The following is a 19,880-nucleotide window of genomic DNA, read 5'->3' as shown; positions in this document are numbered from 1 at the left end:
ACCATTTGAGGACACTGGGAAGGGTGAGACTGAAGGATGAAGACGGATCCAAACCAACCTGATGAAGGTTATAACATCCGCTGGAGAGAGACGGACAGCAGACACCTTCTGAGCTTTCTATCCAATTTGACATCACGTGCAGAGTTTCTGCTGTCCTCCTCCTGGAAGGTTTGTGCGGAGCCCGTTAAGTCCGCCGACACAGTGTCTGTGAAACCGGGCTACACAAATCAAACAAACTGAGCTTTGCTACAAGTTGCACAGTGGCGAGGAAAAACTGCAAAGCTCGAGGTCCCACGACTTTCAGATGCGTGTTCAGAGACAGGGAGGGGGCAGCAGAGACCCAAAGTAGATTCGGAGGCAACGTAGTGTAAATAGCGGAGCCCGGTCCCGAATGGAGCTGTTACAAGCGCGTGCCGGGTCCCGACTGCCTCCTCTCCCGAGTCCTGCTGGACCGAACGCGGGATCAAACTCTGCGAGTGAGGCAGCCTTTGCTGCGGACCTGCTCAGCCCTCCGCAGAGGGTTTAAAAGGTCAGCAGGATTAGTTCACTCGGGTGCACATTTTCTCCCCGTGTCCAGTGCTTATAATTAAACATTTGATGAAAAGGTTGTATTATAATAATGGGAAAATAGAAACGTAAAAGACAAAAGGTTTACATTACTCACATTTATGTTGTGTCCTTGTGATCTACGGAGTTGTAGCCCTATTTATACATGTACACCTCTCACATTGCAGGAACATATTGGAGCATTTCCTTGCTGCATTTTAAAAATATTAGAAACCCGCATTGTTTACGTGTGTGTGTGTGGTTAAAACCTTCAGAAGGTAGAAGTAAGACTTAATATTTGGTTTATGACACCACTGAGCTGCAAATGATCAGCTGTTCTATTACTCCATTACTTTTTTGTGACATTAAACCATAATAGTGTATTACAGATAACTTGTTTCTTCTGTAACTCCGTGTAAGAGCATCCTCTTCTGTCGCACATGAGGGGACCAAATACCGGGATATCATTTTTTTTAGTTTTTTTTTTTTTTACTGTTGCAGAGTATGTTTCAGTATTTTTGTTTTGTATTTCAAAGCACGCCTGGCTCATGTTAAAATGAGATTAATTCCAGTATTCTGCATGCTGAACAGACCTCCGCAGCTCCGGAAAGGCATGCTGTGTCTCATAACCCTGGAGTGAGTTTCAGATACCCAGTCATGTTCACAATATATATTGTCTAGGAAATTTGTTAAATGTTCATAACGTGTTTGCTCAAATGTCCCAGATTTGGCCACAAGCAAGCACCTAATTAGCATAATATTCATATTTCCCCCAAAAAAGCTCTTAAGAGCACTTCTGGCTCTGTCCATTTCTCTTATTTGCCTCTTATTGCTATAACGCTGCTTAATGCCCGGCGTGTGCCGAGCGACCGCATGCTGCGCTCATTGTGAATGCAGCGTGAATGTGATGTTTGGGTATGGGCCCATACATCTCCAGGGCCCTATAATCAGCTCTAAGCTGCTTCTATCAATCTTCATAACTGTAGTGGGTTGAGGAGGGAAGTGCAGCTAATCAGCTCTAACCGGCCCCATGTTCAGCTCTACTGTCACTGTTATAGCGAGGCCATACGCAAACATTCGTCGCTCACACGCGCGTTCCCCCGCTCACATCTCGGCCATCTCGCGGGGCCATTCCACAGATGGCCAGCTCCGGCAGAAGTCAGGTTTTGAAAAGGGGCCTGTGACTTTCACTGAATGGCTGTTAGTGTAGGTTAATATAGGAGTGGTGGCCCTGCAGCGGTGGCAATCACAGCTCTGATCAGAGCCGGGCTTCAAAGACGTCTGTGCAAGTTGAAGCCGGAGTTGTCATTAGCTTCTGCCCTGTGCTTGACAGCACCCCCAGCCCCCCCACCCCTCACCCCCCCGCCCCCTCCGCCACCAACTCTTTCTTCCTGTCTCTCGCTCTCTTTGTCTCGCGCTTATCGCTCTCATTTTCTGTCTGTGTGCAAACTGCTACTGTAATCCCAGGTCTGGCTGCTTGGGCCTGTCACTCCACATTTGCACTAAGCATCTCTCCTTCCCTCATCTCCTTTGCCCTAATTGTATTGTAATAAGCAATTACAGATCTATTTATGCACCTTAGAGCTGAGATTGGACCACTTTTTAAAAGGGCGTGCAGGGGAGTGGAACCGGACCAAGGCAAGGGCCCCTCATCCTCGACTTGGAGTCGGACAAAGACGGCGCCGCCGCAAATCGCTCGGCTTTCTCTCCTTTTCTCTCACTGATGATCTAATCCTACTTTACTATCTCGCGCTCTCCTTCTGTTTTCCATCCTGCTGAATGCCCTCTAAAGCAAAAGTGATTGTGCTGTTGTTTGTTGTTTATTGGCTGTGTTGTCTCTTTGTGAGTCAGCTCTAGTGATGCAAATGAGCAGAGGCAGTGTTTACCTGGACTGGCCATGTTTTCCCTGTGTGTGTGTGTGTGTGTGTGTGTGTGTGTGTGTGTGTGTGTGTGTGTGTGTGTGTGTGTGTGTGTGTGTGTGTTGTGTGTGAGCGCGCACCGCGCCTGCTCAACGTCTAGGCCTTTGATCATACTACATTGCATTGACAGATGCTCTCTGGTGCTTTCTGGTTGCTTATGAACGAAGCCACAGTTGGGATCTGAATGCCAGTAATTATATCCCCGTGCTAGAACGATAACAATTGTGGCTTATACAACAAAGTGCGATGGCTTTTTTTTTTCTTCTCTTTTTTCTATCTGTCCCATTATTTTTAGGTATGAGAAATGACATCGAAATCCCCTGTCTGCTTCCTCCCTGTCTGGGGCTCCGTGTTTACAGCTGTTTGCGAGCCTGTATGTGTGAGAGGTGAGGGCCATGATAAAGGCTTACACCTTGTAATCATGGCTGGGTGTGTGATCTCGGCGACCTGCCTGAGAACCGGCTCCGAGAATGGTGTGCATGTGTTTGTGTGTGTTGGAGAAGGGCGGGTGGCGACTGCAAAGATCCACGAACAACAAATTTGCTTTTGAGGATCAGTCAGTTAATCAGCAGGATGACAGACTCTAAAAGTCTTAAATCAGAGATCACAGTCTGAGGAAACAACTGAGGAATTGATCAGACATTTTATTACAATTGCATTTACATTTCTAAAATCTCACATAAGTTACTCGGCAATGATTGACGATTAAATCCCGGTTGTCATAAACATCGAAACATTTGGTGTTACATTGTCTTTCATGTTTGCAAATTAAAGCTGTTTTTTTTTTTTTTTTTATGTTATTCATATTTGAAAACTTTACAACGTGAACTTATAATTTGCCCAAAAGTCCGTGGATGCAACTTTGCATTTTGGGACACACTTATATTTGTTGATCTTTTAACATTGTCACTCTATATATCTGGTATAGATTGCTCATTCAAAAACTGGCCTTTGATTTTCTGAATACTATTGTGGGTTTTAATAAGTAGAGCCCGACAGATGCCATACTTTTAAAACTGATGCTCATACTGGCATTAGGAAGAAACTAAATTCCCATCATTGTCGATATTCTTATTGTTTTGTAAACTCTAGATTGATCACTCAAATGTGGTTTTCAAACTTTTAGACAGTTGTTACAGACGTGTAATGGAGGCAGTAAACGATAACGGTAAACTTCCCTGAGAATTTGATCATTTTTAATAACTAGAAAAAAAAAAGCACAAATTGAACAATTTCTAATTTACCCAGAGCATCTTTTTCTGCAACGTGATGTAAAAAAAAAAAAAAAAAAAGTTGTCATATTGGCAAATATCGGCCAACGTGTACATCAATACCAAAATATGTGACAAGCCAATATTGGCCAAAACATCGGTCGGGCTGTTTACAAATGTTTGCAGACAAATTGCATCGATTCTTTTCGATTGTATGTTTTCATTGTCAAGTGGTTTTTAAATCACACACCCACATAGGCACGCTAAACAGAAAAGTTCCACCCCAAAACAAGTCAACAAATAAATGCTGCAATATAAAGAAATGCCAAATTATAGGATTTGCACAAGAATGAAAAAGGAAACAAATGTATATCTTGTATGTGCAGATAAAGCCGTCAGTGGTTGCCTTCCAACAATATGCAACTGTCAAAAGTGTCTGTAAAAAAAAAAAAAAAAAAAAGAAAAGGTTTCCAAAGTACCCACAGTACGTCTGATTTATGATTTATATCCATTTTTTTTTTCCAGTTGGAGAAGAGCCGCTATCTGTGACATCGACACGTCCGCCGCGTGGGGCAGACCGCCGCAGCAGTACACATTTTTAAAGCCAGAAATAAAAGAATTATTGACAGAGGTTTGGTACTTGCATCAGAAACATTGTCTGAAATACGGTTCAAGAGATTTACCAGGGAGACGACGTAAATCGCTTGCCGGTAATCTCTTGGATCAACATTTATGGATGCGATTACAAGACCAGCACACTTTTATGTATCCATGCTGCTTTCTTAGAATAAGGGTCGCTACGAGGTTTGTGCGCAGGGTGTTTTCTCCCGTGCAGTATGTGTTTTAAGAGTTTCCTGTTCAGAGGGGGGCAACACGTGGGAGGACAGAATGGAAATGTATGCAAATAGCCGCCGCCCCTGATTCATCACCGCACGCTGACCACGGTGGGAGAGGAAATTGCGTCTGGATTTTTAACGTCCGGGGAGGGGGGGGGGGGGGTGCAAAATCTGTGGCGTTCTTTTATTGCGCAAGCACGGAGGCGAGAGACGACACCCGGGTGGGCGAGAGACGCGGACAGAAACGTGCAGAGTGAAGGAGGCATCGTGAAGTCACTTTCCATGATATTTGAGCTTCTCTGAACTTTTGCTGACTCACGGTTGCTCCAGTCCGATTTTGCTATGATTAAAGCGGGTTGTCATAGCCGCTCATTAAGTCGGCTGTTGCATTATTCTGTTGAAAAAAGATTTTAGGAATTTTAAGATTTAAGTTTTACCCCAACACCCGATTTTTCATAATATTTCATCACTTTTTTTTTTTTTTTTTTTTTGATGTTGAGGTGATGACATCAGACACCAGCTTACATCGCCAAAAGTTTTATCTCTCAATCGAGTGATGGAAAGAAAACGAGTTTTTTTTTTCCCCCCTCTTCGCTACTTTCCGGGACATGAGCAACATGCGTCAAAACCAGCGGGTCGGTTGTTCCTCCCCTCACGCGCGAGTGGTTTTTCCGAAATCAGCGCTCCTGCTTAGGAGGAGGCACACAAAAAAAGGGTCGGGGTTAGAGACGGGTGTGCTACCTCCGTTGTCACGACAACAGTAAACGGCGTTTTTGAAAAAACCTGATCTGGACTGACGGTTGTTAAACGAGTTGTATCGAAACGAGCCGCGTCGAGCCAACCGCCCAAAAACCCGCGCTGCGCGGGTGTGACCTCGGCCGCGTCGTTTCTGAGACACCGGGTTGCCGTTCTTTATCCGACCACCAGAGGTCCCCGGAGTTTAAAACGTGTAAAAACGCGCACGACCTGCAGGGGGTGCCGTGTTCCCCGTAAATGTTGGAATGCTCGCAAGCAGCAGTTAAGGAGTTAGAAGTGTGTCTTTTGATGTCATTGAATTACTTGACCATTAAAAAGAAGGAGAAGAGCCTGCGCGGTGGAGTTGAGAACCCCCTCTCGCACATCATCGCAGACCTGAGGAGGATGTGCACGTTTTCAAATTCGAGAGCAAAACGGGATGGAGGGAGGCGAAGAAGACATTCATTGTATTCCAAGAATAAACACGCTCTTCCTCCCTCCCCCCTTCTCACCATAAAATGATATCAGCTTGCAACTTTTCCGGTAAAACTATTACCTGTCTTTGTCGCCATCTGTCACGCCGCCACGCCTCCGAATGGAGTTTTAAATGACAACATATTTACAGCATCAGAGCTGGAGTGTCGTGATTTGCATAAATAAGTTGCACATTTTCATATTTTTTTTTTTTCCCCCCCTTCCACTTCTCTCCTACTTTTTTTTTTTTTTTTTTTTTTTAATATTGTTTCACACTATATTAATCTTCTCTCCTACTTGGGGAGTTAATAACATCCAGGCGCTGCCGTGTCGTGTCGTTCGTTCTGTTTGCATGTTCAAAACGCTAATAGCTTTTCTTTTTTTTTGTATGTGTGTGTGTGTGTGTGTGTGTGTGTGTAGGCGCGACGCAGACGCTCTTTGAATTTCGTTTGCTGCCACAGGTAGAAGTCTTCAAGTTTTCCACAAATAACGAGAATATTGGGCGCCGCGACACTCGCAAGCAGCCGCCGCTTTTGCAGTGCACACTTGCACCGGGAGCACAGCGCTGTGAAGGATTTGCAACGAGGGGAGGGGCGGGGGAAGGGAGGGGGGTGGGGAAGGGGCTATTTGAAGGCGTCGCTGTTGCCGTGGTTTCAAAAAGAGGTATGCCGTGATGTATTTTTTTGTCCGGACGGGTAAAGGTGATCGTCGGTGTCCTGGATCTTTTGATGCGGCGAACAAGGTCCGATGTTTGTCTCTTAACTTCCACGCGGGGGGGGAGCGCTTGTTTCGGTGCAGCCGATGTCACCGGGTGACAAACCCGGCAGAATCGTCGTCGTCAGAAAGAGGAGACCCGTCGAGCGGCGAATCGAGATCGTGCTCTCAACACGACGGGTCGTGCGGCCCTACGCGTCGGCGGCCGGCTTCACGCCCTCCTGGGGAGGGAAGGGGGGGGGGGCGGTTTTTATTTGAAAGTAACTTTTTTTTTTTTTTTTTTTTTTTTTTTTTTTTTTTTTTAATGTGGACCGACAGCCGCGCTCATCCTTCACGCGGCGGCGAAAGCGCCGCAAATTTGGACGACGCAACATATGTTCGATCGCAATTTACGCTTTAAGGCGTTCTATTTTTTTGGGCTCGAATACTCCAATTTGCTAACGAGCAGAACTGCGATACGCCGAAGTGACCATCTCAACGCGGCGTCGGAGCTCTGGAGGAAGACGGATGTTGTCAATTTGAGTTTTTCCTTTATTAAAATCAGGATGCTTCAGATGCCACGAGAGCTTTTTTTTTTTTTTTTTTAAAGTCACAACATGAAACGAATCTCTCGCCGAAGTCACCGCACCGACCTCCTCGTGCGCGCTGATCACTCTCCTCGCCGTCTCTCGGGGATGTGCAAAAATAACCCCATGTTTGACAAAAATTGGGTTAAAGGGAAAAAGTGGGTTGAAGAGTGGTCCATTTAAATAAAACAAAAAAAAAACTGTCAGCTGGAATTGAAATGTTGTCGAAAGAGAAAAAAAGAAAGAACTGCAGCCAGACCCGAATGATCTGAACGGATGTCGCTCTGAACTCGGCGGGGGCGATTTCCTGTTCCTGTTCGACGTCGTCGCGCTCGCTCCCTATTTAAAAAAAAAAAAAAGATAACGGCAGTTCTTTAAATTTGTCGGGGAATCGAACCGACGAGTTTCGCGTTCGTCAGAATGCGTCCGCGGCATCGATCGATTTTTGCCGCCGGTGTCTCTGAACGACGGCGGACGGCCGTCGGCGCGGAGGGACGCCGTGGTGTAGAGTACCCTTTTGATTTCCAACCTCACGGACCCGCTTTTAACCCCCTGGGTTAGTTCTGGGACGTCTGCTTCCGCCGGACACCGTTTTTAAAAAAGGCCTCGGACACACCGCCTGCGTGGCGTTGTCACGGCTGCGGCGTGTGTGTGTGTGTGTGTGTGTGTGTGTGTGTGTGTGTGTCACACCGCCTGCGTGTCAACAGCGGCGCTGCGACTGCAGGTTCAACCACTGAATCGATACGTTTCTGTTTGACAACGGCCATCGGTGCTGAATTTTTGAGGTCCGACAAGTCACGAGTTGGAACCAGTTTGTTTACCCTCGTTCGTACACACACACACACACACACACACACACACACACACACACACACACACACACACACACACACACACACGCATGACGCAGCGCGGGAACGGCCGACGCGCACGCCGCGCGTCCCAGGCCAGAGATCAATTTGCCCGTACAGTAAATGCAGACCGGTCCGAAGGGTTCGCCGCGCGCTTCGTCTCGTCGTCGCACGGAGAGAAAAACAAAATAAAGGAAGTGGCTGCGTTTGTACCGCGACTCGGGCAAATCCCCGTCAGCCGCTGGGCACACGCGTCAAAGTGTAGCGACGAGGCTCGAAAGCTCGACTGGCGTCAGCCTGACGGAACAAGGCTGAAATATGACCCGGGGGGGAACGGGGTGGCCCGGAAGGGGGAAGCAAGACAAACAGCTGATGTGGAGAGGCGAGCAGAGGTGAACATTGACTTGTTTATTTATTTATTTATTTTTGGTACCTAGATTGGCAATGATAAAAGTGAGTGATGTTGATAAATACTCGTGCAGCCAGTTTATCAGCAGCTGTCTGGCTCGGGGTTGCCGGCGGCAGCATCCGAGGCTGATAACCCCGGAGGCCCGAGGCATGATGTTGGGAGGAGGAGGAGGAGGAGGAGGGGAAGGAGAAGGAGGTGGGGGGGGGGGGGCACAGGACGATGCAGCTGCCGGGTCCCGGCCAGTGTGTTATAACCCTGATTTGGCAGCCTGATACTTTGCATCGCTGCAACGTTGCGAAGCAGGCAAATGGAAACATCAGTGCAGTAAGATTCACCGAGAGGCCCGTGACACTTTTATTTTTTTATTTTTTTTTTTTTAACAGAGCAGGAAATACAACTGCTGGATGGATGTGGAAATGGAACCAGCCGTTATTCTTAGATCTTTACCACCACGAGGGGACGCAGACATCAAAAAAGAGATCAAGAGTTTATTTTCCTGTGAATTGATCTGGCGAGATCTCAGGCTCAGCTTTGAATCGTCCGAGCCGCGTAGAGTCAAGACATTTCTTAAACTTTGATCCCGTAATATCACCGACCGTCTTTCCATTTTCTTCCCTGTGTATTTTTCCAAGGTGTTTTTGGGATGATGTTTGCACCTATATTAATTGCCCGAGACGGTCAAGCCTATTTAGACATCTGCATGCCTCCGCTAATTACTACACAAGCCGTGTTTGCATATTTAAGCCTTTGGCCCATTTCACATTCTCATGAAGCTGATGAAGCGCCGAGTGAAACGCATTGCTCATGTCAGTGTAATATTTAATTATATTTTATTATTTCATATTTTATTACACCCCTCTTGCGGTTGCCAGCACCTCCGGCCCTCAAGTGCGCGCGGTGCGCTGCGCTCTTATCTCTCTTTCACCTTTAAATTGGAGCTGTAAGGGAGAATGAATGTAGACGCGTGAAATACATTACAAATTATTTTCATTCATAAAAGCACTTGTGTATCAATGTTTTTTTTTGTTTTTTTTTTTCCTATTTTCTTACATCTTTCTTTTTTTGTAAGGAAGTTGGATTAATAGGAAGAAGAAAAAAAATCACATAAGGACAAAATTTTGAGAAAAAAAAAAAAAGGCCCAAAGTGTGAGCGAGGACCCATGTGTGGGAGGCTGTGTGCCTGTGAGACTGTGTGCACCTGGAAAACACTTGACAGATGGTTACTTCAGCTCCAGCTGAACGTTGCTTCTTTTTTTTTTTTCCCAGCGTTAAGCCTCTTTCATAGATCGAAAGTGTTTCGGTCAGCAATTTTGATCAAGGTAGAGTCTTTCAGCCTTCTTGATTGTTTGCCGAGCATCTCGAGAGTATGTTTATCCCGCCCCCCCCCCCCCCACACACACACACACACCTCCGTCATTTATTTTTGTTTGAGCTGAAGGAGATCAGAGCTGTGACTTTCTCTGCTGCCTTTTTGTTGTTGTTGTTGTTGTTTGTCAGTAAGATTACAGAGGAGTGCATCAAAAATCACATTAGTGAATTCTCAATTTGTGTTGTAGATTTAAGTACTTTACAGGAAAGATTTTAATTTGGAAAATTTGTCTTCGGCGTTACAGTGATATACAGTAAGCCTGTTCTTTGTGCAAACAGGTGCAAGAAAAACAAGTTTGAGATTGTTATTCCGCTCGCTTTTGGCATTCATTCTCCCATATCATTACGCCCAATTAGACCAATAGGCAGTGACGGAGATGAATGGATCAGACAATAGCTGTTAATGCTGAATCTGTGTACATTGCGCATGCACAATCGCTCGCGGCGCGCTCACCTTTGTGTGTCTATTACCGGAGGTCGTTGGAAACAGGCTGAGGTCAAAGTCCTTCTCCTCGCGGTGTTGGAGCGGCCTTTCACCGCAGTCAGATCAGGCCAAAGCAATAACCGTAGTGACATCGCAGATGCCACAGAGAGATACGAGGCGCCTGCTCGGCGTTCCACTCCTGTACTTACAATAGAATGAAAACAATCGCGCCAAAATAACGCGCACTTCTTTATACTGTCACATCAAATGTTCTGATTTACAGGTTCATTGTGAAAGGAAAGAAATCAACACGGGGTGTTTTAATAAATGTTTGGGATAACATCGGCTCTGTTGTAAAATGTTGCGACATAAATACCGTTTCAATAGTTCACGGCACAAATTTGTATTTACTGCAACCTTCTGTGCAAAAAGAAAAGAAAATGTTTCACTCCTACTGGTGTTGAATTGTTCCTGTTTTTCTCAGAGAAATCGTCCTCCTAAATTTAGCATGTGCTCCGCAGCAGATGTTTGTGCCCTTTTTGATGCTGTGGGTAATAATCCTTAATATTCTTGCTGTTTGAAACTAAATGAGGCTTTAATGCACTCTGATTCCATCTTCTAGCACTCATTAATTGGTTTTTTTTTTTTTTTTTTTTTTTTTGGAGAGTCCATAAATTATTTCTGTTGTTTTTTGTTTTTTGTAAAGTTTTGCGAAGATAAACAGAAACTTTTAAGGATGAAATGGAGGTCTTTAATTCTGTGACAGCCTGTTTTGATTAGTGTTTCCATTTGAAATGCCATTGTGAGAGAAATTCACAGAAGTGCTCTTCTTAGTCGTGGTATTTCTTTCCTGCCAAAACCCTCTGTCCTTGTGACCTTGTTTAACACTATAATAACAACGTTTTATTGTGTGAGCGTGTGCATTTCTGTGTCCCAGCTCCTTTATATCCTCCATCACAGGTGCTGCTCACTCACTGTGTTTGGAGTCTCATTAAAGGTGTTGTGCAAAGCATTTGAAGTTGTGTCACTAACCTTCTCCTTTTTTGCCCTTTTTCCTCCAGATGGTCACAAGAACAAAGAAAATATTTGTGGGTGGCTTGTCAGCCAATACAGTAGTGGAAGATGTGAAGCAGTATTTTGAACAGTTTGGGAAGGTAAGACTGATTTTTGTTACTACCCTTTATCATGTTGTCACAATAACCAACATTTTAGCTCCCTTTGATTCCATTGCATTGCTGCCATTGACTGTATATCAAAATGGACGTAGCTTCCAGGTCCGACAAATTAAGTACCTTATGCTGCCGTACCGCAGAGGGCCGCTGGCTCCAAAAAAAAGCCTCCGGCTCCGTAGACTCCCATTGAACTTTCAGTCAGGTCGCTCCTCCCCGGCCCGTCCAAATATGGTCACTTCTGGCTCCAAAAAAAGCAAGATGGCAACAGTCCAAAGGCTTCAGAACAGCATCATCATGGTTGGTTGCTGCTTAATTGCTGCTTCGTTTGATGTTTGATGGAATCTAATCATCATGAAGATACCATGAAAGTTAATTTGATAATTGGAAATTCATTAAAGCCTCAGTCCACAATCAGAGTACAGCCACCGCTGTCAATCCAACAGTCCCACTGTGACTTAGACTAGTGGTTCTCAACTGGTGGGTCGGGGACCCAAAAATGGAGCGCAGGGAATTTCTCGAGTGGATCACAGACCTGTGTGTGTGAAATAAAAATTCAAACGTTTCTTTTTTGCCGTTGGTATGACGGTAACAACATTGTCACATCAGTAGTTGATTGCAGCGTTTGGGCTGCGATGGGGGCCAGGATTAGACAATTCTGCCTTTATATTTCATATTTTATACAGCTTAATTTAGAGTGTTGAAACTTGATGAGCATCACCAGTTTAAAGTTGTTTTTTTTTGAAAAGCATAAAATAGACCAAGGTAAGTCTTCCTTTTTATCTCATTGTGTTTAATCCCTATTTGCACTTTAATTGTTTATTTCATTCAGGCATTTAGTTTTACAGCACTGACTTTGTTAAATACATTTAAGTGGCTCAAAAATTTGGCTCGCGTCTTAATGACTGAGGAATAATTGTGTGTCCCGAGGCTGGGCCAGTCGATTTAAACCACATTTCCAACACCTCAGGCCTTATAGCAATCTCAAATTTGAGCCTTAAAGGAAGCCGGCAGCATCAGTTTGGCTCCTCTGCTGACAGTAAAGACAAGTAAATATCGACTGTGACAAGCAAACAGCTGAAGATATGGCAGTGGCTTCACACAGCCCACCATGCCTGGTCAACAACATGCATTTTGCTTACAGAGCAAACAAGCAATGACAAGCAGCTGCAATGAACAACAACACCCCCCTCCCCCGGCAAAAAAACCCCACAAAACCAAGGACTGATAGCATGACATCACAAATATAACTTATGGTGGAATCAAAGTTCTATATCTTTACGGTTCTGTGTATTGTGACAACATTGTATGTGTTATAAAAGAACAGTTCATTTTGTTTGTTCCTGCGTGCTGCTGCCTGCTGTTCTCATGACCAGTACCCCCAGCTGAGTGAGGCATACATGCACACCCTTCCATACAAGGACATACAACACACACACACACACACACACACACACACACACACACACACACACACACACACACACACACACACACACACACACACACACACACACACACACACACACACACACACTCTCACTAACTCTCAAGCATGTGCGCACACACAAACAGGCTTTGATACAGTGGCAGCATTTCACAGATAATTTCCCCACACTGAGCGCAGATCCATTTCCCTCATGTCATATTCCACATCAGTCAAGGTCACCTTCAGCTGATACAGTCGCCGTAACATCAGCACTTGACCTTGAGTTTAAACAATTTTAGTGAGGATGGATTTTTCATGGGCACATAATGTTCCATGTCCTGAAGGAGACAAAAGAGCTGTTATAAATTAATGGAAACTGATTTTTTTTTTTTCTTTTTTTCGACAAAATGCAACTAGCTCTCCCCTCTAAAGCCCAGTGTTATTTTCTGGACTGGAAAGCGCAGCAAGGTGAAGGACTTTGTTTTGCTCCCTTTTGCGCGGAAGTGACATTGGAGACCTCGCCGCGGCCCGGCCCGCCGCTTCAAATAAAGACGGCTTATTTGCACAATAGAACGCAGCCAGCAAATAGTCGGCACGACTTTGCAATCAATGGATGCGAGAAAGGGCTCGAAATGATTTTCGACTTGATTGAATGACATAATTGACTTGATTATACAAAGTTTTTTTCCTCCTTGAGGAATCCTCAAATGCTTAGGAGGAAACAAACAAATCAGACTGATTGAGCAAGATCTTGTGCATGTTTCTGTGTGTGCTTTTATAGCCTACTTGTGCATGCTTCGATGTGTTTGCAGTACTGCTCTTGTCATGCGTGAGTGTGTCAGCGATTAAGTGTATTTATGGGGGTGCGTGATTAGGGCTATGTGTGCGTGTCTGTGTGTTTATGAGCAGATTTGAGTGTCTTCGGTTAAAAAAAAAAAAAAAGAAAAAGAAAGAAAGAAAAGAAAATCAGAGTAGGTATTGTGGGCTACGGCGGACGAGCAAAAAAAAAAAAAAAAAAAAAAGAGCTTCTTTCTGTTTAGTGTGTGTGTGTGTGTGTGTCCTTTCTTTGTGCCGTACACATCCCAGGATTTATTAAATAACCTGCCTGTCAGTGCAACCTACCATTATCGCCACGTACACACCACTTTGCAGACTTATCCACAGAAGGAAAAACCAATTAATTCAGTTTCCCCTTCATAGAATCTTGGTGGCAGTGTGTGTGACAGTCTGTCAGTCAGTCATCAAGTCTGTCGTTCTGTCTGTCAGCCTATGTGCATGTCAAGGGGGACATTAACCCGCGTGGTGGCAGGGCAGCTAGTCATTTATATATCTGGGAAGTCTGTTTTTTGAAGCACTTATCAATCATCACACAACTACAGCTTAAGGCACCAGCAAATGTTCCTCCTCACTGGGAACAAGCCGTTTTACTGATATTATTCAGCAGGTTCTGCGTGTGCGTGTGCGTGTGCATGTGCATGTGCGCGCGTGCTCGGCAGCGTAGGCCAATTAGCAGGATGTGGTCTACGGAGATGGCGGTGGTTGGGGGGGGGAGTGGAGGGGAAACAGCTGGTGTGGCCACAATTGGGTCACAGGTTCTGTCTGTAACCTCCTGCAACTCTCTTCCCCCCCCCCCCACACACACACACTCACCCCCCCCACCCTCCCTTCCCACTCCACCGCCACCTCAGCCCCTCCCCTCCCTGTCTCCATTCTGTCAGGGGGAGATGTGGCATTTGTTATGGGGAGGGGGAGAGAGGCTGACAGCTCTCATGCACATCAGTCTCACTGCCACTCTCCCAGCCGTCACCATTAGGAAAGAGCACATGCCCGAGCCTGGCACAACTTCAGAGGAGTCGCTGCACAGCCAGTGTTCAGACGCTGTTTTTTTTTTTTTTTTGACAGATATACAGTACGGGGCGAAGGTGTGCATTTGAAGTGATTGTGACAGTCATTTGAACAGAACTGAAGTATGGTTGTGTTTGACTGATTCTAATGCATCTCAGATGGATCCCATTACCTGCCTAATAGTAGCCACATCCTGCCTTCCTTTTCTTTTTTCTTTTTTTTTCTCAGGCAGCCCGCTGCACTTTAGCCCTGCAAGCCAGATGAGACAATCTTATCAGCATTGCCTGGCCTCCCTTTTTATTCAAGGACTCTTAACTGGAGGCTGCTGCTATTTTTGTCTTGCAATAAAGTCAAATTAATCAGTGTGCAGTTTGCGCTATTATGTGCTATTGTGCAGACTTGTAAATTGTAAGAAAAGACAACGTCGGCCCGTAGATATTACAGGGATTTTTTTCCCCCCCTCATGTAAGCCTCGCTAGTTTGCATTTTGTTGCAGTTTTTTTATCTGCTAATGTTGTTATCTTTGCAATATGCACAGTCATTTGTAAGCGTTTTTAAATTTTTTTTTTTTTTTTTTTTTTTTTAATGCATTTACCTTTGCCAATGCTGCCTTTGCCTTTGTCTATGGTTTGCATAACAAGCAGAAGCACCCCCAGCAGACGGCTTTTGTTACTGCCCTGCACAGTGTTGTCACAATAACCAACGTTTTAGCAGTGCCGTTGCATCCCGTGTTGTTATCTCATCATGAAGATGACGTAAAAGGTAATGTTACGATAGAAAATTCTCAGTCCGATATCGGTGCCCAGCGCCCACCTGCCATTCCAACAGCCTCACTGGGGTTTGGACCACATTTCCAGCATCTGGGGCTTCGTAGCGATCAAGCATTTGAGCCTTAAAGGAAGCCGGCAGCATCAGTTTGGCTCCTCTGCTGACAGTAAAGACAAATAAATATTGATTGTGACAAGCAAACAGCTGAAGATATGGCAGTGGCTTCACACAGCCCACCATGCCTGGTCAAAAACATGCATTTTGCTTACCGAGCAAACAAGCAATGACAAGCGGCTGCAATGAACAACAACACCCCCCCTGCAAAAAAAAAAAAAAACGAAAATCAAGCAGAAGCACCCCTAAATATCAGCTCACAGAGGTGGCAGCACTTAAAAGATCTGTATTATTAGGTATAATGACTGTATACCCTTTGAGTCGTTTGGACAATGTGCTCAGCCCGGGGTCAAAAGGTCACAGGCAGCTTAAGAACAGCAGATGTACCTTGCAAAGTGTTACTCGTCTAAGGTTTTACACAAAAAGTTAAGTTTTAATGTAAGAATATAAATGCTGCATCTTATGTTGTTTTCATATGTGTATCGTTATTATTTTGTATGCCAGCATATCCTTTTCCCCATTGAAATCAAACACCCTTTAACAATGCATCCACTGCTTAATTAAGGATGGGTGTTGATTTGATGGCACCTTTTTAAATTTGGATGTGACGTGCCAGCAATGCATGAAAAGAGCTCTCACCACAGTTAAAGGCATAATTAGCTGTGGCTGGCTAATGCTTCCTCATTGGTTTATTGTAATCGGCTTTGAGTGCATCTCGTAGTGCCCTTATTTGGCTTGAGCTGAAACAACTGCAGATCCCTGACTCACTTTCCCGCACTCCCGTCTGTCAGCTCGGGCTTCGCCACGCAGGCCTGCGAGCTGACTTTTAGTTCCATCAGCAGCTACTTGCTTCCATGTCACTGGGCTGCCACAATTGGCCCTTTATGTCCAGGCAGTCCTGGTTCTCATGCTCCACTGGTCTAGAGCCAGATCCTAGAGGTGGAGCTCAATGGGGGGGAAGAAGAGGACGAGGAGGAGGAGGAGGAGGAGGAGGAGCAGCTTAACTAGTTCACTGCCACTGGGCTCAGGGGGGGGGGGGGATAAAGGTAGACACATAGATTATTATATAGGAATGAAATCAGACTATAGTCTTATAGTAAAGACAAAAAAAAAAAAAAGACAGTCAGCAGACGTGACTGTTAGAGTGATGACATCTGTTGGAGGACACTGGAAGGATGAGCGAGCTGAAGGAAAGAGATCATTGTCAGAACACAGCGTGTCCTTTCCTTGCCTACAGCTGCTGCTCCTCGAATGTTTCACCTTTTGGCGGGGGAACTATCCGCACACTTCTTTTATACTTCTGCTGAGAGGAAACAGATGAGAGGAAGAATCGAAATGATAAAAAAAGCATCAGGAAAAGATTCCTTGGTTAGTGCATGAAATTTGTTCCGGGGCTTTGGTAATCTAATACCACGGCTGACATTCTGCGTGCCCTTAGATTTTGTAAATGGCAGAAAAATAACTCTGTGTGACCACCTGTGAAGACCGTATGAATTAATTTAGCATACCTGCCCAGGGCCTTTAAAGGTTTTCAGGTATTCGAAGAAAAAAAGTGACAAAAATGATATCGGTGGATATTTTTGTATGTTCGCCTCACAGAGTGCATTTGAATCTCTGTGCAGAGATTACAAATCACCAGTGTCATTCTTCTTGTCTTATCTGTTTGATTGCAGTATAAAATTTTACCTTGGGTGTCAAAACAGTTGAGCTCCTGCAAGAACCCATACAGTGCGTTAAAAATAGAACCTGTCAAGGTGCACATTAATTGCACTTTGGACTTGTTCGCCTGTTCGACATGTTCATAGGCTGAATTAGCAAACATGAATGATTAATGCAGGAGAAAAATACACTTTGAATGAGGGGGAAAAAAAAAAAAAAGAACCTAATCAAAAGGCCACAGTCCTTCATTCCACTTCCTCGCCTGGTGCAGGTGCACATTTGCATGCATTTACATTGTCGCTCGCGGTGACCACCACTCCAACGTCTCGGTGTCCATCACCGGCTGACATTGTGTGATTGTTTCCTCTCTGCCGCGACTCGCCCAATCAGTTGAGGATATCGTCCGGTTGCAGTGATTATAAGGAGTGATCAGAGCAGCAATGATGGAGCATGTGCCTTGCACTGGAGATTTAGCCAGAGGCTTCAATCTCATTGCAGTCACTTGTAGTTAGTGACTGAGACTAGCAGCGAGAAGGGCAGTGCAATATAAACGAATTGGCTATGAATGTGGATATGGCTGCTGCAGGGACACACATGGAGATGGGGGTGAGGGGGGGGGGGAAGGGCCAGTTACACAAACTATTTCATATCCCCCTTGACCTTTATTTGCCCAGTGGCCCAGCAACATTTCCAATAGAGTGGCTTTTAAATGGCCGCTAAAGAATTGAGATCTATTTCAGATCTGAGAGTGTTTTTGTGTGTGTGTGTGTGTGTGTGTGTGTGTGCGCGCGCGCGCGTCTTTGTATGAGAGAGAACATGGGCTCGTGTTAATGCAAGTGCCTTTACTGCAGATTACTAAATTTTTACTTAAAGGCTAAGACCTTTAACAAAAGCTTTAATAGATTTTTGACTATTGCTGAGCCATAAGAATACCACAATATCAGGCGGGCTACTTGAGCAACTAGATGCTGTTGCAATACAGCGTCTCAAAAAGAGAGCTGTGGATCAGGGGGGAGATTGACACCTTTCTGTAGGTCTGTAGTCTCATCTCCCAGCTGTCCCTCCCTGAAATGGCTCCCACGGGATAAGCCGGGATTGGCTTGATTGTGTTATCGGCGACTGATCGGGTCATTGAATGATGGAATTTTGAGCCCCTGTTCTGCTTAAAGAATGAAATGTTTAAAGAAGATTGACTGTGATTGGATCGGATCCAGCACCTGCTCAAAGGGGTCAATCAGGTGAAGGCAGGAGGCAGCAATCTCTGCCGCGCTATTGTGACATGGATGGAAGGGAGGTGGGTGTGTGGGGGGGGGATTAATGTGTGTTGGGGTAGAGTGTTGATGGTGGTGGTTTTGGAGGGGGGTGAGGCGCTACAGATGCCATTCAACGGGGAAGCGGTTTTAAAAATGTCATCAGAGGAAGTGTCATGAGTAATTTGCAGCAGTGTCACCATCAGGCTGGTGTGGAGGTGGACACTTCAGCTTCGCAAGCTGCAGGAATCTCATGTGGGAGAGCACTTCTGAGATGAAGAAGAGATTATATTTTGGACGGATATGAAATATGTTTTGATACATGCTTTCTAAGTCTTCTTTAGGTAGGTAGGTAGATAGATAGATAGATAGATAGATAGATAGATAGATAGATAGATAGATAGAGAGATAGAGAGATAGAGAGATAGATAGATAGGTTTAAAGCGGACAGGCTGAAGTCGCCCTGACTGACGGACCTGGTGTTTCAGCGCGTCACAGCCGAATGAGAAACTAAACAGCGGTGTCAACTTCCACCGCTCATCCGATCGGATTTTAAAGAGGAGGCAAAACTGCTCTTCAACCCCTCCAGCAACCCCCCCCCAAAAAAAAAAAACTTTTTATCCTCATCTGACATTTTGCTTAACAGAGGGTTGCCAGTGCCTCACAGTGAATATCCCCCCACTGAAGGAAACCAGTGAGCATGAACCATGACTCAGCACCACCTGGAGAACAGGCAGTTGACACAGTACAGCTCAAACGATGACGAAGCACGAAGCTCTCTGAACATCCGAGCCGATACAAGCAGAGCTTTAGAGATCTGGAGACATTTGGTGAAGGCTTTTTTTTTTTTTTTCTTTCTCCCCCCCTCTGGATGGATTTATCCCAAATGCCTGAGCAGCAAGGCAATGACAATAGAAATGCTTGAGTTTAACCTGCAGCTCTGATGCTGTATTCACATTTTCGAGGCATGCAGTTAAACAAAAAAAAAATATATATATTTTTTTCTTTAATAGGCAGTTTAATGTGCTACTAGATGGCTCCAATTCCTGCAGCAGGTCTTTGCAAAATAAGTACACACACTTCTCTCTCTCTCTCTCTCTCTCTCTCTCTCTCTCTCTCTCTCTCTCTCTCTCTCTCTCTCTCTCTCTCTCTCTCTCTCTCTCTCTCTCTCTCTCTCTCTCTCTTGAGAAAAGCAGTACAAGAATGAGCTTTTATCCCGACTGTCAGTTTGCGGTCTGGATAAAAGAACAAGCAGAAATCAGATTCAAATAATATCCTCTTAATACAAATGACCTTTGGTTGAAATGGCACTTTGAAAAATATCCAGTCATATTAAAAGAGAGAAACTTTGCAGTGAGCGATGACTGACATCCCGCAACACTGACCGTTTATTTTCTTTTATACGGTGCCGTGTGAATTCATTAGAAGTGTCGACTTCAAGTAGCCCTTTGCCGGTGCTTCTTCAGCCACCTACTGCAGTGTGACCAGGTCCACAGGCAGCTCCAGCTCATGCTAGGAGTGCCTCCCACGCGCTGCCTTCTCGATATCGCCGGGTAACTGTTCTTCCATGGAAATGTACACGATGTTCTGTGG

At 45.1% G+C, this 19,880-nt stretch overlaps 2 protein-coding genes across 13 annotated transcripts in view; both read left to right on the top strand.

The window, feature by feature from the left end:
• The window catches only part of msi2b (musashi RNA-binding protein 2b), a 243,771-nt gene that overhangs the window by 66,357 nt on the left and 157,534 nt on the right, over positions 1-19,880 (top strand). For all 12 annotated transcript variants that reach the window (XM_069700580.1, XM_069700573.1, XM_069700585.1 and 9 more), the window contains exon 6: positions 11,115-11,207. In XM_069700580.1, the coding sequence (XP_069556681.1) occupies positions 11,115-11,207 (93 nt within the window). The remainder of the gene's footprint in view (positions 1-11,114; positions 11,208-19,880) is intronic.
• LOC138622079 (oligodendrocyte-myelin glycoprotein-like) overlaps positions 1-19,880 on the top strand; it is a 222,124-nt gene that overhangs the window by 80,153 nt on the left and 122,091 nt on the right. The window lies entirely within an intron of this gene.

This window comes from Brachyistius frenatus, unplaced genomic scaffold (assembly GCF_029030835.1).
Source record: "Brachyistius frenatus isolate BFR_SWC_R1_liver_20210118 unplaced genomic scaffold, ASM2903083v1 Contig_34, whole genome shotgun sequence".
Classification (NCBI taxonomy): domain Eukaryota; kingdom Metazoa; phylum Chordata; class Actinopteri; family Embiotocidae; genus Brachyistius; species Brachyistius frenatus.
This window is presented reverse-complemented; position numbering and strand designations above follow the sequence as displayed.